The 17,921-nt window shown below is 36.1% G+C and overlaps 4 protein-coding genes across 5 annotated transcripts in view; 2 read left to right on the forward strand and 2 right to left on the reverse strand.

Moving 5' to 3' along the window:
• The window catches only part of Crtc (CREB-regulated transcription coactivator), a 29,141-nt gene extending 18,439 nt beyond the window's left edge, over positions 1–10,702 (reverse strand). Inside the window, 3 exon segments of the mRNA XM_018448692.1 lie at positions 7,169–7,417; positions 10,213–10,282; positions 10,284–10,702. Of these exon segments, the coding sequence (XP_018304194.1) occupies positions 7,169–7,417; positions 10,213–10,282; positions 10,284–10,318 (354 nt within the window). The 5' untranslated portion in view covers positions 10,319–10,702.
• Positions 2,950–4,473, forward strand: Obp1 (odorant binding protein 1). Of its 2 annotated transcripts, XM_018448694.1 has the most exons (6): positions 2,951–3,088; positions 3,289–3,373; positions 3,601–3,689; positions 3,798–3,900; positions 3,989–4,053; positions 4,254–4,473. In XM_018448694.1, exons 1-6 carry the CDS (start codon positions 3,029–3,031, stop codon positions 4,269–4,271), a joined length of 420 nt encoding a protein of 139 aa, XP_018304196.1. In that variant the 5' UTR covers positions 2,951–3,028; the 3' UTR covers positions 4,272–4,473. The 2 variants fall into 2 exon arrangements, with proteins under 2 accessions (XP_018304195.1, XP_018304196.1); XM_018448693.1 differs by lacking the exon at positions 4,254–4,473 and having other exon boundaries at positions 2,950–3,088; positions 3,989–4,083.
• A 506-nt stretch (positions 10,703–11,208) lies between the features above and the next one.
• LOC108723109 (mucosa-associated lymphoid tissue lymphoma translocation protein 1) lies at positions 11,209–14,754 on the forward strand. The gene is made up of 11 exons (XM_018448604.1): positions 11,209–11,608; positions 11,694–11,857; positions 11,944–12,130; positions 12,197–12,464; positions 12,526–12,618; positions 12,716–12,941; positions 13,018–13,201; positions 13,299–13,513; positions 13,587–13,685; positions 14,015–14,286; positions 14,364–14,754. The coding sequence occupies exons 1-11, from the start codon at positions 11,472–11,474 to the stop codon at positions 14,466–14,468; spliced, it is 1,950 nt and encodes a 649-aa protein (XP_018304106.1). The 5' UTR covers positions 11,209–11,471; the 3' UTR covers positions 14,469–14,754.
• A 423-nt stretch (positions 14,755–15,177) lies between these two features.
• Positions 15,178–16,270, reverse strand: LOC108723114 (uncharacterized). The gene is made up of 3 exons (XM_018448608.1): positions 15,768–16,270; positions 15,497–15,689; positions 15,178–15,411 (listed from the first exon to the last, which is right to left on the reverse strand). The coding sequence occupies exons 1-3, from the start codon at positions 16,110–16,112 to the stop codon at positions 15,194–15,196; spliced, it is 756 nt and encodes a 251-aa protein (XP_018304110.1). The 5' UTR covers positions 16,113–16,270; the 3' UTR covers positions 15,178–15,193.
• Between the last annotated feature and the right edge of the window lie 1,651 nt (positions 16,271–17,921).

The raw sequence follows: 17,921 nt of genomic DNA on the forward strand, positions 1-17,921 counted from the left end.
ATTTGAATAGGGATGTTAGACGTAGTTCCGAAACGAAATGGAAGTTACGGCGATATTATTCCGAGCTTGCTATTTATATTATCCCGAGAATGAAGGCTCGTACGTACGCCTTATCGCCCACGGGGCTGCCATTCAATTAGATTGTGCCGACAGAGATCGGAGCGCAAAGCTAAACCGAGGTTCTCTTCGCGGCGACATGAACGGCGGATAGGTGCGCCACGGCACGTGCGCAGGAGCAGAAATCCGCCGGAAATTCGATCGATTCGTGTGCGCGTGAGAAAGTTGGACGAGCGAGAAGACGACGCGAATGAAATCGCGACGACAGGAGGCCTCGAGAGGCGCAACGAATGATCGAACGGCGAGGTAAGAACCTGGAAGGGATCTCTTGACCCCGATCGCGCACATCCGAGAAGAGACCAGGTAGGTAGACTGCCTGAGATAAGACCGCCTCGGTGCATTTTCTCGTGATCGAAGTTCGACCTTGACTAGGTGGCAATGTATCCGGATCTTTTGCTAATTGCGAGCAATTCTTTATACGCATTTGAATATATCGCGTTCGAGAGAGAAAAGCAGTGAGCATTTCGTCAGAATTGGTGATAGTTGCATTTAGCAGAAAAAGTAGATCTGCAACTATTATAAAATTCTTTAATATTTGATCCTTAGTTTCCTTACCAAATCTAAATGTATAAACCAATTGTATTAAAGATCTATCAATTTTGGTACGGCACGTAGACTTGGGATAATCGAATATTAGAATAGATCGTATGCCGGCAATTTGTCGCATCAACTGCTAATAGAAACTTGCGCGGGATATAAGCGGTATTATAGGACTCGTTTTACCCTCAAACCAAGCGCTGCATCAAGGTTGAAGTGTATTAATAAGCACATAGCTCTCCGTGACATTGTGATACTCCTAGACTAAACACAATGATTTCCCATTGTCCTGTGTGATCGATCAATTTCGCGCGAAGCTATAAGACAACTCACAAAGTATCACTTATTCAGGAAACTTACAAGGTCTGTCGGTACGAGGAAACGCGGCTTTACATTATTCCGAATTACATACAATTTTGCGATACGTCGTATGAGTTTCTCAGCTAAAATACTAAAGAAGTTAAACCGTTTATGTTTAAATTACATACAATTTTTCGCTCATCTAACAATAAGTTTCGGATGAAACACTAAAAAAAATCGATTCAAGGGATGCTCACAGAAATCTCGTTATTTATCCATAAAAAAATTATTTGCCGTTGAACTACATTCTTATAATTTTGTATTATTTCACATTCTAAATCTGTTTTCTTTTTTTTTCGATAACACGTAATTCTTTAACTTATCGCGTGAACCTACAAATGTCTCAACTGTCTAAACACACCGTCAATTGAACGTTATATATATAATCTAATTAATTTTCAATGATTGCTAGTAGACGGAAAATAACGCGTAATAAAAGGTCAATCAGGCGAGTTCACCGATTTGATTTAATGCAGTTAAATTTGAGAATGTTGTCTTTTGTCCTCGCCTCGCAAAGACTTACAAATGTCGCAAACGTCAATAATAACGCGGTGTATGACGCGGTTTCGATATTACATTTCGTTCCATGATTTAATTGCTTCGTTATGGAGTGATACGTGATATGTGCTCTATGCGCGTATACTATAAACTGAAATACGAATTTCCTTTGTTTATTACCTCCGGCAGCGTTACATATTGCAGCTTCCATATAAGCAAACAATTATATTCATTGACAAATTGCAACAATCGTACAATACAAAGTTTGATGTATAATTCCAAGTTATTATGGTGATAATATGATCGGAAATATCAAATTAGTGCATCACAAATACGAACACAGTTAATACAAGATCTTTTTATCTTTTTTTTCCTTTTATCTCGGATGTAAAACGACAAAATTAGCCAATTTTCAGTTATTATCATACCTAGTAATTTTGTATCGCGATGTTGACGATGATTCTTACAATTCAGCGGTAATTTGGTAATCGCTGCGTACATTGTATCTTTACTGGTTACGACACCGTCTCGTGCAAGCATTTTCCGCATTATAAATAGACATGCTTTGTTTAGGTATTGATAATATTATGTATAAGTATTTCTTATGAATTAGTAAAAATTACCTATTATATATATAAATTAGTAAAAAAATAATTCTGCTACGACATACTACAAAAATCTTTTGTAACACGATGATAAATTCGAATACAGAGGCATGCAAATTGAATTGTTGGAAAACAGAATATCCAAAGGTTGAGATATACATAATTAATTCCGACAGTAAATATGTCGGAATTAAAAACACCATATAGGGTCGTGCGTTGAACCGAATAAGCGTCCGTCTCCGGCTTAGGGTTCAATGGAGTTAATTACGTATATTAAAAACTTCCCGTTATTCAGTTCAAAGTAAACATTTAAAGTGTAATTTCATAATTTTCATGAAAAATTAGAAATAGACAAAGATCAATAGGAATATGTCCGTCACAATAGAGACTATTTTTTTTCTTTTAAAGATAATTTTTAAAAAGTTCTATAAAATATTACGTTGTTTAATAAATCATAGAATTTTTGCGTGAGCTGAAAATATTTTATTAAAATAATTTACGTCTTATTCGACAGTATTATCATTGAGTGAAACGAAGTGAAAGAATCACTTAATCCCTAGCTTTGTCGATACCAATTTCATACATACTGAATGAAAAAGTTCCACGCACTATAATGAACTTACGTTTGTATGTGCATATGCAGGATACATACAAGGTCGCGGACACATGTAATTGAGCGCTCTGCACGCTTCCGTTAAGAGTCGAAAATTAGCTGGGGTTTAACCGGCGACTTAACGACGAAGAGCCTCAATCAGTAAGTGAAGGATATAGCATTAGCCCTCTGTCAAGCACGCCCACATCCCGTCGTCGCGGCGTTATAAAAACAGCGCGTAACCAGCGTGGATGATACATTTTGCCTTTGAAAAGTGACATATCGAGGTTCAAGCGAGCGAGCAAGCAAACATACGACAATGCACGTGTCAGTGATCCTCGGCGTAGTGTTGCTACAGGCGATTTACGTGTCCGCCGGGGTAAGCCTTTCAGCTTACTTTCGTTAAACGTGATACAGATCCCCGTACAATAGGGACAATAATCGACAGTGACCCACTGTACGCATTGTGATGTGCGATTCGCCGAACGTGCGCGCGCGACCTGTCGAGAATAGTGCTAAAGTCCGACACACGAGAATACTCACTGCGACGCGCTCGTAATAAATTCTGATTTTGCGTAGCCACCTGACTGGATCCCCGCGGAAATGTTGGAGATGGTTCAAGCTGACAAGGAACGGTGCATGGCCGAACACGGAACGTCTCAAGGTGAGCCCCGCAATTAATAGCACGATCAACATGCGGCCAATAATCCCGCGCTATTATACAAACTGCTTTCCATAATCGTTTAAAGCCCCAAAGTAAAACATCCTAGTCATTTCGAAAGAAAGTCTATTACAAGTCTACAATTAAAAGTCTATTACAAGAGCTTTCTATCTATATCAAAGTTTTCATCTCCTCGCATTTATAACGGGTATTTCAATTCCGCGATGTAGTGCTTATCGATGAAGTTAACGATGGGAAGCTCTCGAATGACCGTGCTATAACGTGCTACATGAACTGCCTTCTCGATGCCTTCAGCTTGGTAATATTTTTTAAAATTATTTCGCTTATTATACACACACACACACACACACACACACACACACACACACACACACATACAATGCAAAACTAATTTTTCGCCGATTAGGTCGATGAAGAGGGTGATTTGGAAGTTGACATGCTGATAAGCGTTATTCCAGATCAATTTCAAGAGATAGGTAACAAAATTTTGAACAAATGCGCTAAGCAAGGTACGTTGTGTGAGCAAAATGTATTTTTTTAATAATTACTTCATTATTATTTCATGAACTTCCCGCTCTGATTCGGTTAATGTTACAGACGGCGCGGATGCATGCGAAAAAATCTACGAAGTGGCGAAATGCGTCCAAGGAACTGTACCAGAGGTAAGTAGATTTATTATTTCAAGTCAGTAACTCTTAATAAAATTGTAATTAAACGTTTCATTTTTTAATTCAACATTATTATCTTTTCAACATTATATAAAAGAGTACATTTTCTGTGCGGTTAAATCAACATCGTCAGTAAAATCCTTTTTTATACTTGTTTTCCATTAATTAATTCATGTAAATGTATTTTATTACAGTTGTGGTTTATGGTTTAATTCGACACATGGGAGAAGAGTTTGCTCCACAAGCACATGCGACGATGTTCTCCAATATATCCCACGTTACAAAGTAAAACAATTCGCTCGCGGAGAATAATAAAGAACAAAGAAGTAGCATATAGGGATATACGAATTACGTAAATTTCAAAAATGTGATTTGTATAATAATAATAGTAAGTAATTATTATGAACACGCTGTGCGGTCTAACATGAATAAAATTAGTAGAAAATATTAATGTTTGATATTAAAATATTGGCCAAGATATAAATATGCATTGAAATTAAATCGAATCCAAGCAAATTAAAGGGAGGGATATGAGATATGCATAATCACGAGCTATTTGTGAGTCCATGTTTAATTAAATAATTTTTTATGATTTTATTCGCCTTTGATTCCAGTACCATTTGACTTTCTCATTGTTCGCAGAATCGCGTGTAGGGTGAAGCGGGGTGTGTCAAATTAATTAAAAAGGATTCGTTACACTCGTTACAAAGAGTAAATTACATAGTACAGTTAATTAGGTACATAGTAGCTTCTCGAGAAAAAATATTTATTAAAGAAAATATTGTGAAATAAAACATCGAAGGAAGCCATAGAAATCACTGTCAGTTCAGTAAAACTGAAGAATCCAGTGTATAAGAATGAGGTAAGTCCATAAGTTTCTAAGTCTATTTTAGAAATGAAACTATATACTTAAAGTTGACTTTACAAATTACGAGCTTATTCACGTGTCTGGCAGAGAATCTTTTAATTATGTACGAGGTAGGGATTTCCTCGCCTGATAGTGTGCCATAATTTCGATAATCGTATATTTTAAGTACAGTGCGTTTTTATATAGGCAATAGCTTACATTTCCGAAAATTTCGCATGTAAATTAATTACTTGTTTACGTGTAGTAGTACACATAATTACGGTCTTTAGTCGTGAAATTTCCTACAGTTTGATTTTACGGTACGACAACCAGCATTTTTTCCATCAATGTGGAAAAATATATTGTGTAATTTCATCATTGGATCTCTATCTGAAATGACATCGCGTAACTTTCTTAGTTCACCTGGGTACGAGAAAACTTCATCCAGGAAATTTAATTGTTGCTTCGGATAATGCACAGCTGCTAATGCAAGTACATTTTACTGTGAACTTTGAAATAACGTCAAGACTAAATGAAATTATTTTGCAAAATTTTTCACGCGATATTTAAAAAAAAAACACTTATTGGCTATATTTGCCATATAAATTATTAATTTGTTAATAAATCTTATTATAAGTGATTACACTGTTAAATCTAGTGTCAAATTTAACCTAAGGTGAGTCGCCACTGCTCCTACTAAATATATCATTATTTTTTACCAAAACGTTAAATTTGACACTGTATCGTGTCAAATTGACACTGTATAGTGTCAAATATAATCATTGTTTTAGTATAAAACGATATGATTGAGTAGGAGCAGTGGCGACTCACGTTAAATTAAATTTGACACTATAGATATTTAACAAGTGCTTGAAATTTGACGATTGATTTATATTCGTTAAAACTTTTCGAAACTCCCGCTATAAATGTCGCGATTTCGTGACTATCTACGTCATTCTGTAAATCCCTCGGAAGCAGATATTTGCATGAATATAATAATAATTATGCATGAATATATAGAATCATTAATGACTGGGTTTGGTTATTTCCATAAAAGTATTTTCTGCATGGAATTTATGTTGGTTTGCACAGCTTAATAAAATATCCATTGTTTATCGAGTATATACACTGCAACTACAATACAGACATGAGACAAAGGTCACAGAGTTCAAAATGCAGAATAAAACCTTCATTTATTCTTTTTAGTACAACACGAGCGAAAATGTATGCATCGTTTACCTGCAAGACGCAATTAACCTAGCATAGTCACATCGAATTAACCATAATCGTGTTGTAATTCTAATTATTTTGCGATTTTAACTATTTCGTTCGTCACCGCAGGATTTCAATTTAATTGCTACTAAAAAATAGTCGACTACACAACTACATTTATAGTGTTCAATGCAATCGGGAATATCTTTAATTCGTGCTATTGCGTACGTGCCATGCAACTTTATTGCTGTGTAAAGACGTTGCAAAAAGAAAAAGGGGAAGATCACTACGAAAAGAAAATTGTTACGATCGATACCAGTCGATACAACTCCTATTGCGTTCAGTGATGTGCAACGTGAACAACATTTATCAATACAATATTTCCTATTTCATATACAAGTAAAATAAACAGCAAGACATTATACTGTATTATCCGAAATAAATTTCGTACTTCCACTAGAACCTAGTGCGGAAAAAAAGCGAATTGTAAAATATCTGCAGTGCGGAACGACCCTTGAAAACACGGAGAAAAGTCTTTCATTTTGTGCTGATTTTTAAAAGAAGTCTTTCATTAAAAAGTTTCAAAATAATGATAAGTTACGAGTTTCATCGCGGAACACGTGATAAAGTTATTAGTTTAAAATAACGTGATTTCAAAAATCAATTTTATGCAAGAAAGAATTTCTTTCGGAACTTTGCAATCAAAAATATTGCGTTCATCTAAAATGGATCGAAACTATTAAGATCGAATTTCATTGCACTTTGAACATAACAATTTAAATCCTTACTTTTTCAATTCCAAATGTCATAAAGTCTGACATCAACCAAAGATTGGCTCTCTCGATCGCCGAGATCTTTTCGAATAAACCTGTGGCAGAGTGCCTGAATGTAATGTCCAAAACGAATCGACGTAACGTGACTTGGAAGAATTTTTCTCCGTGGAACGAGATGAGGGTGCGTTCCAGAGGGTGCAACGAAACGTTCGGGAGACAACAAGCCGGGGCAACAACAACTGGGGGATGTTTTCGTTCGGGCAAGATCGGTACAGACCTTAAGGTCGATCGAGTGGATCGCGCCGGGATGCGGCGAGGAGTGCTCTTTCGCGTCGTTGCCACAATTGACATTGTTGTTAACGTTCGGCAGCGAGCCACCCGCCCTGAACTGATTTCCCAGGTTAATGTGCAGATGCTTGCCGCTGGACTGCGGTGGACTGGCGCCGGCACTCTTGACGGATAGCGGGGTCTCCGGTACGCCGGATCCCGTGGGACTAGCACCCACCGAGCTGCTCGCCGAGGCCACCTGTGCAAGTCCCGTTCATTGACAACCACACCGCAAACAAAGCAGTCGTAAGCGAGCTTTACAGCTCCTTATCCGACCGGTTAGCCTTGCGAGATTAGGCGCTTCGAACGAAAACTCAAAATTAGTGAGACATCGCCGCAGGCTAACCAAGCTATTTTCTCTTCCTTCCTGCGAGACTTACGGAGTCAGGACTGAGGATTCTTTTACATCCTGCCACCCTCGCTATTATACCATTCTTATTCTATACATTTTAAGTCTTAAGTCGTAAAAAATTGATCGATTAAAGTCGGTTTATTCTTTTCACATTTGACTGTGATCGGTCAATTTTTTACGGCTTAAAGCTTAGGTAATAGAGAGTTTTTGCAATAACGTGAATCCAGATACGATGAACGCTAAAGTCACGTTATCCTTTTCTTCATTAGTTGTTAAGAGAAGATAATCTGACTTTAGCGTTCACCATATAGGGATAAACGGTATTGCAAAAACTCCTTAATGGCTTGTTGTAGAAAGCCCACTACGGTTGGTTCTTACGTTGCAAATGTGTTCGTGATCTTCGGTCATTCCTTTTGTCGATAATAAGCGTTGGCTTCGCGACGTAGTATTGGCTTTCACGGTATAATGATCGGCCTTTCTGTGGACCACGCTCCGATAAACAGGTTCTTATCTCCGTAACGGATTCCATTCTTCGATTGTCGATTTGAACGATACTCTAAGCTCCATGAGCGAAAAATTTGGGCAACGTGCACGAAACTATTTTATATACAGACATTGTAAAATCTAACGGAATTCGGTCCCGCACTGTGTTTAATCAGTAGACAAGACATGACGGATGACCGTTTAAAAACTGACAGTTAACAGCTACTTGACAGTAAAATTTAAGCGGTTCTCATCGTAAATTGAGAGAGATCGGCAAGCTTTCAACGTACCAGATATGAAATATTTTAAATTTTGTAAATGAAGAGGCAATTTAGAAAATTATGTAGATATTTATATAACAAGATAAACTGGAAAAAATGTAAATTTTAATAAATCATTCGTTTGAATAGCACCAACTAATTATTTATTTGGTACAAAGTCATTAATTTAATTTGACAACCATTTTTTTTATTGAATAAATATTTATTTACTGTAAGTAAATGTTTAGCTGGCAATATTCAAATAAATATTTATTACTAAAATTATTATTTATTAAATTTATTATTATTTACTAAACCTTAATACATTTTTTCTCAAAGTAAAAAACAAATTTTTTTATTAACAATTTAAAATATGTAGATATTCATAAGATAGCAAATAAGATAAAAAAACAATTTTTTATTAAAGAAATTCAAGCTATAATAATTATTATTACTACACTGAAAAAAAAATATAGTCAATTTTAATAAATATTTAGTTCAATACTGTCAACTAAACATTTACATACAGTAAATAAATACTTGTTCAGTAAAAAGAATGATTGTTAAATCAAATTAATATTTCTTGTATCAAATAAATATATCTTTATATTTAATAAATATTTGGCAGTATTGAACTAAATATTTGTTAAAATTGACTATATTTTTTTTCAGTGTAGCACAATAATAATAATAAACCGTAGTTTGCCGACCCCGGTAGTAAACAATCATGTTTTGATGTCTAAACAAGTAAATTTCTGCGTAAAGCGCGGAGATCCAATCTCGTTTCGTTTGTCCAGAAGACTTTCGCTCCGAGATACTCGGATAGCGACGAACGGTCCCGTGAGACGTCCTTATCTTTTCGACGCGATTGGAGAACGCTTCCCGGCGCTCCGTTTTAACCGCACGGGGGCATGCGGAGGTGCGCTCGAGAACGCTAAATGCATCGACCCAACCTCGCCGACGCTCCCGTTGAAAATACCTCGAGGGCCGCCGGCGCTGCTATTGAAAAAGCGGAATGTTTACATGCGCATCGAAATGAATCGAATGCGTCGTAACGAACGCCAAGCTTCATCCGCGAGATCACCCGAGGAAACGCGCCGCTCTCGATGTTTTTCTCTTTTTTTTTCTTTTTTTTTTTTTTATCGAAATTGAAATCCCACGTGCCGGCCGGCGGGTATTCAAACACCGTGCTCCGATTCTACAACGCGGAATTGCCAAACAAAGATAAATTCGGAGCCATGAATCGTTGGAGCGGAATCGTTCGCGTTAAAACACGAGTTAAAACGCGCGATCAATCACGCTCGCGAGAGATTAATCCGCGTCGCGTAATCGCGCCTCGCGAGCGACAAGTGCCTCCGAGCCGCGTTCGTATCGGCGCGGGCGCGAGCGCGAGCGCGAGCTCGAGCGCGCGTGGAAAATCCACGCGACGCAAGTATAACATCGGAGCACGTACGCGCACGGTGCACCGCTCTCGCGGCAACGCGAGTTACGCGAGGTATACGCGTGCCGAGGATACGCGGCCGCGCGCGCGATGCACCAGCAGTCGCACGTAGTACACACACTCGCGGAGCAACCCGGCCGATACACAGACAAGCAGGCAGGCAGGCGGGCAGGGCAGGCACGCACGCACTCGCGCACGCACGCATATGTATATGCACTCACACAATCACACAGACGGAGACCGAACAGCGCGGTAAGCGCAACGACAAAAAGGAGAGACGGAGATCGGAGGGAGAACGAGAGAGAACGACAGGGGCAAGGGGATCACGGGGACGAGGGGAGACACCCGTTGTTTACGTTCTAACATCTGAGCCGAGGGAGGTGCACGACGGGTCACGGCGCGATCGCGGCACGGCACCGAGCCACCCACGCCAAAGGATAATACTGATATTTCCTTACTCTGCTCGTGACGTTCGAGACCTCCTTCATGATCGCCTCGAATGCGGCCGAGTCCTGCGCCTCCTTCTGGAGCGATCTTTTCACTGAATTTCCGTGGGTTCGCCATGATGGCTCGCGGCACTAGTTTTTCGTGGACACTCGCGGAACCCGGAGCACCCACCACCACCACCGCCGCCACCACCAACCACCACTATCGCTGCCGCTGAGCGACCGCCGACCACCAGCCACCCTATCGTCGCCGTAACACCGTTCGCCGCCCTCGCGATCCGTTTCCTTGTTTTTCTTCCCTCGATAGACGACGCACCACTGCTCGCGGATTCTCGCACGGATTACGATTATCGCGCTGTGCTGTTTCCCCGCGTAACCCCGATGTGTGCCTTCCGGATGGCACTGGCGAACACTGATACGCAAGATCATGCGGCGCAGCGCGCCACGCGCATTGCGCAGGAGCTGCAACTTCGCGGCCCGACTCCGACTGGTCGCGCGACGATCGCCGCCCTCTCGTGGCCGTATACGTTACGAAAATCTCAGGGACTTTGTGATTTTTCCCTGAAATCGTTGCGAGAATGTGGAACTGGTTCCCTAGTCAATCGCCATTTTGCGATTGCGCACTCAGTAATAATTTGTCACTAAAAAAAATGCTGAGGTTAGGTCTGTTCGCGTTGCTTGAAATTCTCAAGAATGTTTGCGCGTAAAATGAGATAAATATATATTCAGACGAAGAAAAGAAAGAAAGCGATGATGCTGGACGCAAAAAGAGCAAGCAACACGAACAGCCTCTAAAAAAAATAAATCATTGTTTTTTTATTCCTTCACTTGCTGCACTAGAATTTTCCTTCTTTCTTTCACCAAACGTTCAAATATATTTCTATTTTACTTTAAGTACAGAAAGTGTGCACTAGTTCAGTTATCAAAGACAGATCTATATTTTTAGTAAAAAACACGTATATACAAAAAAATTGATATATAAAATTAGATTAGATATAGCATAAGCTTAACACTGAATTCTCTTGCCTCTTCATGAAATATTGCTGTATTTTTGATAAGTAAATTGTGAAGAAAATAGTTCGAATAAATGCAATATATTTTTCCTGAAGTATGATGACGTTTATTCATTAATTTCCTTCCTTTCACATTGAGGAAAAAGCGTGCTATAATAAGTAACGCCCATTTGACAGCAAGAAAATCGTTATGTCGATAAGATTATACTTTAATCGTTTTAATTGTGCAAAATAATCAATACACATAATTATATTAAAATGGCAAAAATCGGTGAAAATGTGTATTTAGAGCATATTCCATCAGGAATGTACAACGAATTAATTCGCGAGTTAAATAAAAACTCAAGTTGGCAGATACTCGCCTGTCACGTAGCCAAACAATTTGGATACCAATGGTAAAGAATAATGATTCGGGTAACTTTGATAAAAATTAATCAAGTATATATTCTTAATAAACCTTTATGTATTTGCCACGTGTAGGAACTCGTGGCTAAAATCATTAGAACAGAATACCAATGCTACAAAAACGCCAGCAGACAATCTGCTGTTTGAGCTCAATGTAAAAATGTGCACAGTTGGAATATTATCCATGTTGCTTAGAGATTGTGAACTTGGCAACGTTTTGTCCGTCTTACATTATCCAGGTATATATCTCTTGATAGTTGAGAACCGATATATTGTAGATAAAATAATTCCATAACAATTGTCTAACTTTTAAAATTATTATTAGAACCATCGGTAATTGTTAAACATCCTTCTGACGATCTAGAACATGATACTTTAGAGATATCTCTTAGTCAACACCTTCGTCTTTCTTGCAAAGCTATGGGTATACCATCGCCGAGTTATCAATGGTATCACAATAATATTGAGTTGCAGGAACAGCAAAGTTGTGAACTTGACATTGTTATAAATAGGTAAAAATAATGTCTCAATTTGTGACGTGACAGATTAATTAATTATGTATACACAATTGCTTACAGCTGTGATCAAGCTGGAGAGTATAATTGCAAAATCTCACAAGTCACCAACGATGGAGAGATAGTAATATCTACATTGCTAACGAAATCAGTTTTTGTAAATTTATCTCACGTACCTGTAATTATACAGCAGCAGCCACCTGCTTTCTTAGAGCTTAAGGAAGGTGAAGATTTTATAATTAAATGTATAGCACAAGGTCATCCAGAACCACATTATCAATGGTTTAGAGATAATACAAGATTGGAAGGAGAAACATCCAATGTATTACACGTAAGTACACATAATATTAATACTAAAAGATTGTATAATAGAAAAAGAAAAAATGTTTTAGATAAAACAGTTCAGTTCTAAACATGAAGGAAAATATCATTGTTATATAAATAATGATGTGAACGAAATAATTACTCAAAGAAGTCATGTAATGGTAAACAAATTATATACAATTTATTATTTTATGAGAATAAAAATTAAATGAATTTTCGTCTAAACTGTTATGATAATATATATTCGTATTGATACAGTTGGACCTTCCTCGTGAAAAAGCAATAGCAAAAATAGCTTTAATAATTGCAAATGATGATTATGAAAATCACATGTGTCTAGAAACACCTAAAAACGATGCTGCAAAAATTGGTATTTTGTTAAAAGAAATCGATTTTAAAATAATCTGTCTGGTAAACTTGTCGCTTGAACAGATGAAGAATGCTATAAAAAAATTTGGTGAAATTTTAAAAGAAGGAATTTATGGTGAGTTATTATAAATATACTGCATAGAAATATATACGCGTATAGTGTCTTTATTATTAAAGTTTACGTCATGTAGGATTGTTCTATTATGCTGGACATGGTTTTAAAATGCAAGAAAGTTACATGCTTGCTGTTGATGCACCAGAATCGTATTTAAGAAAAGATGCAATTTGTGAGAGTGAATTGTTAGCTATATTATTGCAAAATGATCCTGCTCTTTTAGTAACGGTATTGGACATGTGTCAAACTATACCCCCAAAGTAAGAAATTCTACTTTTTTATGTATATAATTTAGGAATTAAGGCCATATCGATAGTATAATCAAATATTCCGATACACTATATTAAAAACTTTCAGAGAACGTAATCCTGATATTCATAATGAAATACCAAAAGTCAAAGAATATAAGAGTAGGAAAAATCTACGAAATTTAGTACAGGCGTACTCCACATCTAGTTATCGTCCTAGTTATGAAAGAACGAATAGCAAGTATGGATTATACGCCATGCATCTGAGCAAATATATCAGTAAAAATATCCCAGTCACAAAAGTATTTGAAGAAGTAGGAAAATGTAAGACACAACGGAATTTATACATATAGTCTGAATATTTCCTAATTGGTAATTGATTAATTTATATTTGCAGCAATAGACAGATTATTAAAAGGAACTGAACGTAATCAAATTCCAATGTTTGCCTTAACCATCACTAAACCTTTTCGTCTCACTGATGCAATTTACAAAAGTAATTATGGAAATTTTGTCTTATAATATTTTTGATTAAATATTTTTTGATGGATGTTGTGTGATATTAACCAAATGTTTTCTATCGAATTAAATCAAGTATCATACAATAAAAATGTCAATATAAACCAACACTGGATAGACGTGTGTATACCTACATAAAATTTATTATATCTGAAGATATAAATAATAAAGAAAATGTGAATAATAATAAAAATGTTTCATTTTTTAAATTTATATCTTGTTTCTTGATATGTTATGCATATACACATTTCTACTTAATGTTGAAATTTTTATTGTATTTGAATGTATGACATTGTATTATTGCAGGAGATCCATCGCCTACATTAGACCATTTAAATAAATTAATAGCTTTCTCAACTAAGTCTATCGAAATAAACTTCAAGCAAGCTAATATTTCTGCTATGGTTGTTATCTCGTTATTTATGGAACCATATTTAAATGTAATCAAGGTTTCAGTATGTAATTTAGAAGATCTGGAAGTAAATTTTTTTAATTTTGTGGCCACAAAACAGAATAATTTGTTCCAAACTGCAGGTTCCAAACAAGAATGTTGGATACATAATCCACAAATGTGTCAGGTAATTTTAAATACATAAATGAATTTTATCGTTATATGTGATAAATATGTTATATTACAAAATATTGTATTTTGCAGGGGCCTTTGGTTGTATCTGTTTCAAAAAATAGGACACAAATTGGCGCAACATTGCTGCACATTAAAAACTATATTCCATTAATATTGGAACAAATTAATAATTAATATTTATCTGAGAGTAAGCGTGGCAGAGCAGATAACGCACTGGTTTGCTATGCTAGAAATCCCGGGTTCGATTCCCGGCAGAACCAAAAATATTTTCATACGCTCGTATCTTCTCAAAAGGCAATGGCAAACCACCGAGAGTATCTTTGCCAAGAGCACTTCTCTAATAAAAATTTCGTCGTTTGGAATCGACGTTAAACTGTAGGTCCCATATGATTGTGTACAACCAGCGTGCGCACCACAGGCATATGAGAGAAATCACCACGCTCGGCCACGAATAATAGGATTGAGATGATGATTTATATAGGATGTACAAACTGAATCCATATATTCTAATTGTGAATAAAATATATGATTTGTATTATATGTATATATGTGATATAATGCAAATAATCATGTATCATATTTCTATTAAAAAATATAAATCAAAAGAAATTGGAAAGAATAAAGGCAATAGGAGTCAGGCGCAGAAGACGTCGCGCAAATAATACATCCATAAAGCGTAAAACTTGCGTGACGTTTTCTGCGTCCGACTCCTATTGCCTTTATTCTTTCCAATTTCTTTTGATTTATAAGGAGTCCTTGTTAGTTTGATTTGTTATATGGAAAAAATATAAAGTAATGTCATATAGATAGCTAACATTTACTTTCTATAGCAACAAAAAATGATTAAATATATTAACACGAATTTTATTTCAAACTATTGTGTAACTATATTGACAAAACTACGATAAGACATTAATACTATAATGATTTACAAAAGTGGCAATCCATGAACCACCAACATTATTTACATATTTACGGGTGAATGTATAATTACAGACTAACATATCTCCAAATTTAGAGACGTCTGTGAATGTAAAAGCTGACTCTAGCTTCTTTTTCTCAGCCATACCTGGGATGTAATGGAAGATCGATTTAATTTGAATGGAATGGTCCTCATCTGCAAACAAGATATATATATATATATATACATATTTGCTGTATATTATGGAATATTATTGGTATTAATTTGATAATTCTGCTACCTGTCTCTGTTACTGAAATATCAGATAAAATTTGAAATGCAATATCTTCCTCATTTATTGCAATTAACCTTTTCTGCTCAGGGCTGAGGGTCGTGATTTTTGTTCTTAAAACTTCTATCATATCTTCTGCTACAAGACCTTCCAAGGAATCATAGCTTTCATTTGCTAAAGCCTTAGATATTACTGTTATTGCCTAGAAACGCAAGGACATACTTATTAGTATCCGAAAATATTATAACACATTTTTAATCAGTCATGAAAAATCTCATACGTATTTGATTCCCTGGAAAGTCTCTGACATAGTAAACTCTTTATCTATCTGTGGAATAGTTTTAAAAGACAAGAAAAAAAGATTAAATGGGATTAAAAAAGATGGTTTGAACGGTTCGACATCAATCACAAGCATAGGCAAAGAGACGCGTGGTTCAGAATCTGATTCAGTGCTGTAAATTCTGCAAGTTGCAACATTTGGGGTCCAGCTAGATAGCAAATTTGTCTCGTACTGTCGTACGATCTTCGTTCGCATTTTGTTTCTATAAGCGACACATGCGACAATTCGTCGCAAATTACATGGTACACTCTTTCTAATCGTCGGAATTAACATTATGATACACATAAGATAATACAAAAATCTTCTACAGACATGAAAATCACGAAGCACTGAGATGTTTTTCTAACCTATTTCCCACAACACTTAAGATCGTACGTGCCCATGATATCAGTAGAAATTTATTCGAAATTCTTTACGATGTATTAATATTAATAACGTTAAACATAAATATGTACTCTGCAACGTTTTTTTACAAAAATTATTCATTATTCAGTAACTGTTTAATTCAAAAATTTTTGTAATTGGCGCCAGAGAGAGAGAGAGAGAAAGAGAAGCCTGAAAGTAGCCTTTTAATGCGGGGTCTACAATAGAGTCGTAGCAGTCGTAGGGTCTTAAGTCGTAGAAAATTGACCAATCATAGTTGAATATGAGAAGAATAATCAACTGTGATTGACTATCCAAAATGCAGCGCGATTTTCAAAGACAACATTGATAAATGTGTATGATAAAAATGTAAATAAAAACGTTTGTAAATATATAATATGAAAATACTGTTATAAAAGCCTCGTAAAATAATAAAAATACATAATAAAAGTAAAATAATTATAAATAGATACATTGATCAATAAATTAATAAGTAAAATAGTAATATAGAAGATTAAATGATTACGAATAAGAAATAGAAAAACATTATTCATAAGAAATTATTAAACATTATCTTACTAATGCGCGCGTTTCTGGTTCAAATTTACTCCAATCTCTTTTACAACAAAGGTTTTTGCGGAATTGTTGCAGGCATTATAGTGAGTTTTATCTATATTTAATAAAGTTTAGTAAATATTTAGTAAAATTTAATGAAAACTTGCAGCAGTTTTAAGTGTTGTCAGCGTCATTTTATGTATCAGGATTTATAATAAATGTAATTGCATGATTTAACAAAAGATTTCTTTATTTAGAATATTTTTTCAACCTGTTTTCTTTATTACATAAACGATATAGTTTTTTCCTCCCTTTTTTAGCAATATTGGCTGCGTTCAGCAGACTCAACAGTTTTGCAACCGTTTTATGATTGTCTGCTGAGATAGGACCATTCTTCTAGATCTAAAAGTATGATCCAATTAGCGCGAAGGAAACTTCCAACAGTTGTAAAACAAACGTTCTGCTGAACGCAGCCATTGTTCTGTACAATTTCTTTATTTAGTTTTCTTAGTCGTATATATGTTCTTGTGCGAACAAGGCAAGAAATTATTACTTCTTTAGGAATATTATTATTAATTAATAATAATTAATTTCTTAGCCACTTACTAATTCACGACGTCGATTACGGCGTAAGAGCTAACCTAATCAGGCCCCCGTCCCGTATCATAAAGGCAGCCATATTGCTTTTTGCACTTTGGACAGATTTCTGATTGGCTGACAAAATTGGTTACTGCGCATTCTTCTACTTGGTTCACCTGTCTTATTACATCATGGACCCCGCATAAGGCCGAAATCAGACTATGCATCGAATATTGAGATTGAAGATTGAAAGATTGAAATTTGACCAATCAAAACAATAGGAGCTAAAATTCCTTTGTTCTTACTGGTCAAATTTTAATCTTCAATCTTCAACCTCAATTTTCAATGCGTAGTCTGATTCCGGCCTAAGGGTGTCGTCACATGCAGCGTAACCTGCGTAAGCGTAGAGTCCTAGATTTATCAGAGAGGCGCAACCGGTGTTACGCATTCTGATTCGCTGTTGCAATCACATGACCATGGCAACCATTTATAGTACTAAGTGACATATTTCTATTTCATTTTATCCTATACATTCTATCTCACTCTATCTCATTCTTGCTCTTGAACAGTATCCATGCTGACTAAATTGTTATTACT

This window comes from Mycetomoellerius zeteki, unplaced genomic scaffold (genome assembly GCF_001594055.1).
Source record: "Mycetomoellerius zeteki isolate Tzet28-1 unplaced genomic scaffold, Tzet1.0 scaffold223, whole genome shotgun sequence".
Taxonomy (NCBI): Eukaryota; Metazoa; Arthropoda; class Insecta; order Hymenoptera; family Formicidae; genus Mycetomoellerius; species Mycetomoellerius zeteki.